We start from the raw sequence: 10,267 nt of genomic DNA on the forward strand, positions 1-10,267 counted from the left end.
GGTATTATGGAGACAGACCAGATATACCCTGGTATTATGGAGACAGACCAGATATACCCTGGTATTATGTAGTCATGAGGAGACAGACCACCAGATATACCCTGGGAGACAGACCAGATATGGTATTATGTAGTCATGATTATGTAGAGACAGACCACCAGATATACCCTGGTATTATGGAGACAGACCAGATATACCCTGGTATTATGTAGTCATGAGGAGACAGACCAGATATACCAGTAGTATGAGGAGACCCAGATGGTATTATGTAGTCATGAGGAGACAGACCACCATATATACCCTGGTATTATGGAGACAGACCAGATATACCCTGGTATTATGTAGTCATGAGGAGACAGATATACCAGATATACCCTGGTATTATGGAGACAGACCAGATATACCCTGGTATTATGTAGTCATGAGGAGACAGACCAGATATACCCTGGTATTATGTAGTCATGAGGAGACAGACCAGATATACCCTGGTATTATGTAGTCATGAGGAGACAGACCAGATATACCCTGGTATTATGTAGTCATGAGGAGACAGACCACCAGATATACCCTGGTATTATGTAGTGGAGAGACAGACAGACCACCAGATATACCCTGGTATTATGTAGTCATGAGGAGACAGACCAGATATACCCTGGTATTATGTAGTCATGAGGAGACAGACCAGATATACCCTGGTATTATGTAGTCATGAGGAGACAGACCAGATATACCCTGGTATTATGTAGTCATGAGGAGACAGACCAGATATACCCTGGTATTATGTAGTCATGAGGAGACAGACCAGATATACCCTGGTATTATGTAGTCATGAGGAGACAGACCACCAGATATACCCTGGTATTATGTAGTCATGAGGAGACAGACCAGATATACCCTGGTATTATGTAGTCATGAGGAGACAGACCAGATATACCCTGGTATTATGTAGTCATGAGGAGACAGACCACCATATATACCCTGGTATTATGTAGTCATGAGGAGACAGACCACCATATATACCCTGGTATTATGGAGACAGACCAGATATACCCTGGTATTATGTAGTCATGAGGAGACAGACCACCATATATACCCTGGTATTATGGAGACAGACCAGATATACCTGTCACGACTTCCCCCTGCCTGTTCGGGCGGTGCTCGGCAGTCGTCATCACAGTCCTACTAGCCGCTACCGATATACAGCATGTATGTATGTATGTATGCATGTATGTATGCATGTATGTACAGAGTATGTACGTATGTATGCAGGATAAGTAATCCTTCTCACCCCCCCCTTTAAGATTTAGATGCACTATTGTAAAGTGACTGTTCCACTGGATGTCATAAGGTGAATGCACCAATTTGTAAGTCGCTCTGGATAAGAGCGTCTGCTAAATGACTTAAATGTAAGTATGTATGTATGTATGTATGTATGTATGTATGTATGTATGTATGTATAGAGTATGTATGTATGTGTATATATGCATGTTATTTTACTGCTCTAGGGATATCAATATTGTTTGGATAACCTTATTATTATGTATTTGTTCACTCTTTCTGTGATGTGCAATGCAGAGAACAGACACAGAAGAATTGTAATTTAATTAGCAGTGAATTATTGTCATGTTTGTTTATGTGAATTAATCCCATAAGGGATGGGTTGCCACTTGTCGATTTGACACAACATTCATTCATTCATTAATTCACCTGTTTCTGTTTGCACATCCACTGATTCATTGTTCTTATACACAGATATAAATAACATACATTTTGGAATAGTTTTGAAAAATGTAAGTGGTTGGATTAATTTCACCTGTTTGTTGAGATGGTTATTCCAATCTAATTTATCAATGTTCCTTACCATGAACCTTACCACCTTACCTTACAATGGCAATAATTGCCGGGGATTTAAAAAGTTTAGAATCGTTTGCTATTCGAACCGTGGCCGGATTCCAATATGATTTATAGAACTCTTTGCAAGCCAGCGTAACGTGTAACAGGCCGATGTGGCCTGCGAACCAGGAGTTTCAGACCACTGTGTTGGAGTTAAAAACTAGGTTGTTGAAGTATGACATTGTCGGAAAAAAAAGTAATATAAAATAAAATACACATAAAAACATATAAATATTTCATATTTTTATATTTGTAAGGAACTTGCTTGATGTAGGCTACAGGACTGACAACCATTGAATGCAACAATGATGTCTCTGTGGCTAGAAAACACAGTCGTGGGTGGTACTGGTACTTCTCAAATTCACCTGAAAGACACCCTAGGAAATAAATATGCATATAAGGCGTTACACCCTACGCTGTTAAAACAACACCCTAGAAAACGAGTGACTTACACCACTGGTGTTGATTTCCGAAGACTAGAGAAAGTGTGACAGCTCTAATAAAGACTTCATTGAAGTCAGAATTTGCAAACACCCGCGGTGTTTGGGATGCAACACTCCTGTCTTGTTTGTTCATCAACACTTTGAAATAAGTGTTAGTTTACCACGATTTGTAATGGTCACATATAATTTCTAAGAAGATTTGAAATGACACACTGTGGTTGTAAAAATCTGATTTGCAAATTGTCTATGCACACAAACACCAAAATCCATTCCGTGTAAAAGTTCAAACCAGCAGGTTTACCTTTTAGCAGGATCCCGTAGACTGCGCACAGCGTCAGGACCAAGTGATGCTTGAGATTCATCCTGTCCTCTCGCTCTCTTTACTAGCGTTACCGAAAGCTCTCCGTTCTACGTTAAGCGGTTTGTTATCCAGGTGGGGGTGGCCTCGTCAGTCCTCGTGTTGCTGTGAGATCCGTATATATATGGGCTCCTCGTGCGTATCGATCGGTAAATAAGGCTTCCTTAACGTTTTCCTCCTTTATTCGGTTTAGTCCCCTTGAGGTGGCCTAGCAGATGTACCGGGAATTGGGTAGCGCGCAGATTAGATGTAACTGCTCCGTAGCACTATAGCTGTGATAATGATTCGTCGTTTTTCCTCCGGTAAGAAGAAGAGATGCTGCCGTATTCCTCTCTTCCTCACTTTGCTCTCACGCACAGAATCGGTAAAGTGCTGCTCTTGAGCTCCGGAGGCGCGTGTGTCAGTCCTGCCCACACAATTGTGACTGCTAGGATTGGTTAACCAATCAAGGCCGTCCGTAGTTGAGCACCGTGTGTGTGTGTGTGTGTGTGTGTGTGTGTGTGTGTGTGTGTGTGTGTGTGTGTGTGTGTGTGTGTGTGTGTGTGTGTGTGTGTGTGTGTGTGTGTGTGTGTGTGTGTGTGTGTGTGTGTCAATGGAGGTTAAAAGAGGAATCGGGGTTTTCTATTCACCGAGCCGCGGGGGCCCTCTAGCCGAGCAGAGTGTTTGTGGGGCGTTTAAATCCTGAACAGCAATTGACAGGCAATCTGGGCGGATTCAATTATCCTAAACTGCCGGCTACTGGTCGGACGAAGCAGGACAGGAGGAGCGCCTCTATCTCAACGGAACAGTTATCAGCATTCTCCAGAATCATACATGTAATTTATATCAAATAAAAGTTAGCATTTTCTAACAATTTGTTTCATTTTGGAAGGCCTTTTGCATGGGAAAACACAGAGTCCTAGTGATTACTACACGTGCTTAATGACGTCACTTTTGTTTTGAACGGGGTCCGTGGCTCATGCAGCCGGAAGCAGCCGGTTCCAAATCAAATGCAATCAACTTTCGGAAGATACAAACACGTACTCTCCCTGCGTTGTGTTTTGTTCACATAAATCACCCCGGACAGTGGTCCCAGTTGAGCAATATTTATTATCTGTTGTTAAACAGGAAACAGCACGTCAGTTGTGTAGTTAAACAGGAAACATCCCTTTGTTGTGTAGTTAAACAGGAAACAGCACGTTAGTTGTGTAGTTAAACAGGAAACATCCCTTTGTTGTGTAGTTAAACAGGAAACAGCACGTTAGTTGTGTAGTTAAACAGGAAACAGCACGTTAGTTGTGTAGTTAACCAGGAAACATCCCTTTGTTGTGTAGTTAAACAGGAAACAGCACATTAGTTGTGTAGTTAAACAGGAAACAGCACGTTAGTTGTGTAGTTAAACAGGAAACAGTACGTTAGTTGTGTAGTTAAACAGGAAACAGCACGTTAGTTGTGTAGTTAAACAGGAAACAGCACGTTTAGTTGTGTAGTTAAACAGGAAACAGCACGTTAGTTGTGTAGTTAAACAGGAAACAGCACGTTAGTTGTGTAGTTAACCAGTGTAGTTAAACAGGAAACAGCACGTTAGTTGTGTAGTTAACCAGGAAACAGCACGTTAGTTGTGTAGTTAAACAGGAAACAGCACGTTAGTTGTGTAGTTAAACAGGAAACAGTACGTTAGTTGTGTAGTTAAACAGGAAACAGCACGTTAGTTGTGTAGTTAAACAGGAAACAGCACGTTAGTTGTGTAGTTAACCTGTTTAGTCGACCCCCTACTTTTTCAAACATTCTGTTAAAAATCGCGCAACATTTCAGCGCCCTGCTACTCAGGCCAGGAATATAGTATATGCATATGATTAGTATGTGTGGATAGAAAACACTCAGCCGTTTATAAAACTGGTTAAATCACGGCTGTGACTATAACAGAATGTGCGTTTCATCGAAAAGCGCAGGGAAATCACTGAAAATGGAAATAAATATCCTTGCGCTACTTCCAGGAATTGTTCAAAGTGAACCGAATTAAATGAGGCCGAGGTTGCAGTGCCTACAGCTTCCACACGTTGTCTAGAGTCTTGTCATTTGATTCAGCTTTGATTCTTGGTCTAACCGAATCAAGGGAATCGATTCCCTCCGGTCTCCGACCGGATGTTTTGGTCGAGCTCTCTCCAAGACATGTTTTCGAGACGGACACCTATAGAAATGACATCGCCTCCTGATGAATTTTATCGCTTATTAACGTGCACTAATACCTAATGTTGCATTACAAAAGTATTTCGAAATGTTTTGTGAAAGTTTATCGGTGACTTTTTGAATTTTAATAAATGACGTTACGTTATGAAACGCTCTTTTTTTCCGTTTATCACACAGTCTTCATAGAACGATATCTAGGCTATATATGGACCGATTTAATCGAAAAAAAGACCCAATAGTGATTATGGGACATCTAGGAGTGCCAACAAAGAAGATGGTCAAAGGTAATGAATGTTTTATATTTTATTTGTGCGGTTTGTGTAGCGACGACTATGCTAATTATTTTGTTTCGTCCCTGCGGGTCTTTTGGGGTGTTACATGCTATCAGATAATAGTTTCTCATGCTTTCGCCAAAAGCATTTTAAAAATCTGTCTTTTTGCCTGGATTCACAACGAGTGTAGCTTTAATTCAATACCCTGCATGTGTATTTTAATGAATGTTTGAGTTTTAACTAATACTATTAGCATTTAGCGTAGCGCATTTGCATTTCCAGAGCTCTAGATGGGACGCCTGCATGCCAGGTAGGAGCAAGAGGTTAAACAGGAAACAGCACGTTAGTTGTGTAGTTAAACAGGAAACAGCACGTTAGTTGTGCAGAGCTTAATGACATTGATGGGTGTGATTGGTCAAAATCTGTATCATGAAGACAACTGTGTTAGCAGTGGGCTTATGTGACCATTCATCAGTGTATGCTAGCTAACACACTTATTTACAGGAATCATATACCAAAGCACATCCCAGAAAGCCCCTCAATCCCACACATGTACAAATCGGTAACGTACAGCAAACTTGTACACATTGTAAAATAGAAAATAGAAAACAGTATTCAGAACGTGACCTACCCCTTGCATCACATTTTCATACTGGGAATACCTGACATTCGGATCTCCACCTATCGTCAAACGGGGCCAATCACAACACACCTTATTGTCATCGGAATTGAACCAACAAATAAGAATGCTTTAATCATTGAACACACCTTTCTTTACAGGCAAGTGGAAACCTAACCAACCCTGTCACACACACCTTCTCTGTCTACACCCTTTTGGAGTCAGGACTCAGCTATCCTGGAGTCCATGAGACCAGAGATGTTGGTTAGAGCTGCTTTGCCCTATAAAAAAACACCCACAAAATTCGTCTTTGCTATTCACAAGAAGTATTGCCTGATGTGAACCATGCCTCGAACAAAATAGATCTCAGAAGACCTAAGAATTGTTGACTTGCATAAAGCTGGAAAGGGTTACAAAAGTATCTCTAAAAGCCTTGATGTTCATCAGTCCACAGTAAGACAAATTGTCTATAAATGGAGAAAGTTCAGCACTGTTGCTACTCTCCCTAGGAGTGTCCGTCCTGCAAAGATGACTGCAAGAGCACAGGGCAGAATGGTCAATGAGGTTAAGAAGAATCCTATAGTGTCAGCTAAAGACTTACAGAAATCTCTGGAACATGCTAACATCTCTGTTGACGAGCCTACGATACGTAAAACACTAAACAAGAATGGTGTTCATAGGAGGACACCACGGAAGAAGCCACTGCTGTCCCACAAAAACATTGCTGCACATCTGAAGTTTGCAAAAGTGCATCTGGATGTTCTACAGCGCTACTGGCAAAATATTCTGTGGACAGATTAAACTAAAGTTGAGTTGTTTGGAAGGAACACACAACACCATGTGTGGAGTAAAGAAGGCACAGCACACCAACATCAAAACCTCATCCCAACTGTCAAGTATGGTGGAGGAAGCATCATGGTTTGGGGCTGCTTGGCTGCCTCAGGGCTTGGACAGCTTGCTATCATCGACGGAAAAATGAATTCCCAAGTTTATCAAGACATTTTGCAGGAGAATGTAAGGCTGTCTGTCCGCCAATTGAAGCTCAACATAAGTTGGGTGATGCAACAGGACAACGACCAAAAGCACAGAAGTAAATCAACAACAGAATTACTTCAACAGGAGAAAATACGCCTTGTGGAGTGGCCCAGTCAGAGTCCTGACCTCAACCCGATTGAGATGCTGTGGCATGACCTCAAGAGAACAGTTCACACCAGACAATCCAAGAATATTGCTGAACTGAAACCATTTTGTAAAGAGGAATGGTCCAAAATTCCTCCTGACCATTGTGCAGGTCTGATCAGCAACTACAGAACAAGTTTGGTTGAGGTTACTGCTGCTAAAGGAGGGTCAACCAGTTATTTTATCCAAGGTTTCACATACTTTTTCCCTCCAAGTACAGTGAATGTTTACACGGTGTGTTCAATAAAGACATGAAAACCTATATTTTTTGTGTTATTCGTCTAAGCAGACTTTGTCTATTGTTGTGATGAATTTCACATCAAATTTAATGACGGATTTATGCAGAAATTATTCTTGACACTGTATAAATCCCCCCTAGTAGTGATAATGTGTATTATAAACCCCCCTAGTAGTGGTAATGTGTATTATAAACCCCCCCTAGTAGTGGTAATGTGTGTTATAAATCCCCCCTAGTAGTGGTAATGTGTGTTATAAATCCCCCTAGTAGTGGTAATGTGTATTATAAACCCCCTAGTAGTGGTAATGTGTATTATAAACCCCCTAGTTGTGGTAATGTGTATTATAAACCCCCTAGTAGTGGTAATGTGTATTATAAATCCCTAGTTGTGGTAATGTGTATTATAAACCCCCTATTAGTGGTAATGTGTATTATAAACCCCCTAGTAGTGGTAATGTGTATTATAAACCCCCCTAGTAGTGGTAATGTGTATTATAAACCCCTAGTTGTGGTAATGTGTATTATAAATCCCCCTAGTAGTGGTAATGTGTATTATAAACCCCCTAGTAGTGGTAATGTGTATTATAAACCCCCCCTAGTAGTGGTAATGTGTATTATAAACCCCCTAGTTGTGGTAATGTGTATTATAAACCCCTAGTTGTGGTAATGTGTATTATAAACCCCCCCCTAGTAGTGGTAATGTGTATTATAAACCCCCTAGTTGTGGTAATGTGTATTATAAACCCCCTAGTTGTGGTAATGTGTATTATAAACCCCTAGTAGTGGTAATGTGTATTATAAACCCCCCTAGTTGTGGTAATGTGTATTATAAATCCCCCTAGTAGTGGTAATGTGTGAAATCCCCCTAGTTGTGGTAATGTGTATTATAAACCCCTAGTTGTGGTAATGTGTATTATAAATCCCCCTAGTTGTGGTAATGTGTATTATAAATCCCCTAGTTGTGGTAATGTGTATTATAAACCCCCTAGTAGTGGTAATGTGTGTTATAAATCCCCTAGTAGTGGTAATGTGTATTATAAATCCCCTAGTAGTGGTAATGTGTATTATAAATCCCCTAGTAGTGGGAATGTGTATTATAAACCCCTAGTAGTGGTAATGTTTATAAACCCCTAGTAGTGGTAATGTATTATAAACCCCCTAGTAGTGGTAATGTGTATTATAAACCCCTAGTTGTGGTAATGTGATTATAAACCCCTAGTAGTGGTAATGTGTTATAAATCCCCCTAGTAGTGGTAATTGTATTATAAATCCCCTAGTAGTGGTAATGTGTATTATAAAATCCCCCTAGTAGTGGTAATGTGATTATAAACCCCCTAGTAGTGGTAAGAGCAAATAACCCCCCTAGTAGTGGTAATGTGTTTCATTTGGTGACCTCAGAGAGGACAGGAAACACACATAACCATATCTCTCAATGTGTACATTTCTCAATTATGGGGTTTGCATCTAAGTCTTGTATAAAATGAATGAGTAAAGATGAAACTATTTGGGAAATGATGTAATGTGATGTTAAACCTTTAAAGTTGAGCTAACTCATTGGCCCCCGTGAGCACAGACATGATCCGGCGTCATAGAACTGCCCTTTCTTTTACGAATAAAACCCCCTCCTGAGGAAATCCTCTTCAGACCACACGTACCTCGGTGTAAACTAAGGTGGCACAGCTTTGAGTTCAGACTAAGGAAACCCACAGTGTGAGCTGTGATTGTGAATAGGTATTGAATTCCTAACCATACCACGTGGAGCATTGGCTACATGGCTGGAAATGTTTAAACTCTGAGACTATCGATCTCTATCGAATAAGAGCAAATCTTAGATACTAATTACTAGTCTGCAGCTAGAAATTTTGTCAACCTGGGATGCGAAGTCCAACAACAGCCGAAACATCTATTCTATGAGAACATTTCTGAATATTTCTCTGAAGTATCCAAGTTAAATCAGCAATACAAAATTTGGTTTAATTATTTATTTACTAAATACCTAACTAATCACACAGAATGAGTCATACATTGATTACTAAATACCTCATAAAAGAAAACGTCCCGTTTACAGATATAAATAACAGTATCATAAAAATGAATTTGTGCATTTTGGACATTTTTGTCTAAATCATTTATAAATAGTGAATAAGAGAGGACCAAGTACAGAGCCTTGGGGCACACCATTCAAGATAGACAATTTAACAGACATAAGCCCATCAAAATTGAGTGCTTTGTTACGGCATTGTACTGTATAGTTCTCTGATATTACAGTAAAATACAGGAAGATGGTGGAAAGTTACTGTAAAAATTATAGTAATGTACTATCCAGAGATGGCTTCTGTGCTGTTTTACAGTAAACTGTAACCTACTGGCTACTGTTTTACATTGTATCTCTGCTGATAACTCTGTGTTTGTAGTTACGTTGTAGAGAGCCTTCAGTCTTTTAGCACCACTTTGGCAGAGCGGTTATGAACACTTAGCAAGTGAAGGCGGCCACACACACATACACACACACACGAGCTGCTTCTTTTAGGAAGTCTATGGCAAAACGTCAGAACACAAAGAACAGTGTTTTGGCAGCTCAATACTAAATGATGAGGCCCACTAAAAAACAACTTGACGATGAAATAGATGAGAGAAAAAGAGAGGATGAATTTTGCTTTGAAGGGGGTTGGGGAGAGTGAGAAAGTGGAAGAGAGTGAGAGAGGGAGGAGCAGAGAGAGAAAGAGGGAGAGGGTGTGAGGGTGAGAGGAGAGGGGGAGAACGAGTGAACGTTGGAGAGTGAAACTGAGGGACAATGAGCGAGAGAGTACTCTGTGCTTTTCAGGAGGATGTGGGTTGACAGAGAGAGAACGTGAGGAGAGAGAAAGAGAGAGCGGGAGAGGGATAAATAAAGTAGAGAGTGGGAGAAAATCTCTCATAGCTCAAATGGATTTTGGCAGGGTAGATGGAAATCCTAACTAGTAGAAAATGGTCTGGCAGACGTAGAACTGGACAGCTCTGGAAGCTGCGAGTGACTACTGAGAGAGAGTGTGTGTCTGTGCAAGTGAAAGACGTCAGTTGAGCTTCCTCCACTGTCCCTGTCCCCATACCGGGTGA

The 10,267-nt window shown here is 40.7% G+C and overlaps 1 protein-coding gene across 2 annotated transcripts in view; it reads right to left on the reverse strand.

Annotated features, from left to right (window-relative positions):
• LOC124015538 (cell adhesion molecule 2-like) overlaps positions 1-3,037 on the reverse strand; it is a 946,327-nt gene extending 943,290 nt beyond the window's left edge. Inside the window, exon 1 of one of the 2 annotated variants that reach the window (XM_046330827.1) lies at positions 2,638-3,037. In XM_046330827.1, coding sequence (XP_046186783.1) covers positions 2,638-2,698 — 61 coding nt within the window. In that variant the 5' untranslated portion in view covers positions 2,699-3,037. The remainder of the gene's footprint in view (positions 1-2,637) is intronic. The other variant, XM_046330842.1, reaches the window with a different exon arrangement.
• Positions 3,038-10,267: the final 7,230 nt, after the last annotated feature.

Source organism: Oncorhynchus gorbuscha, linkage group LG02 (assembly GCF_021184085.1).
Source record: "Oncorhynchus gorbuscha isolate QuinsamMale2020 ecotype Even-year linkage group LG02, OgorEven_v1.0, whole genome shotgun sequence".
NCBI lineage: Eukaryota > Metazoa > Chordata > Actinopteri > Salmoniformes > Salmonidae > Oncorhynchus > Oncorhynchus gorbuscha.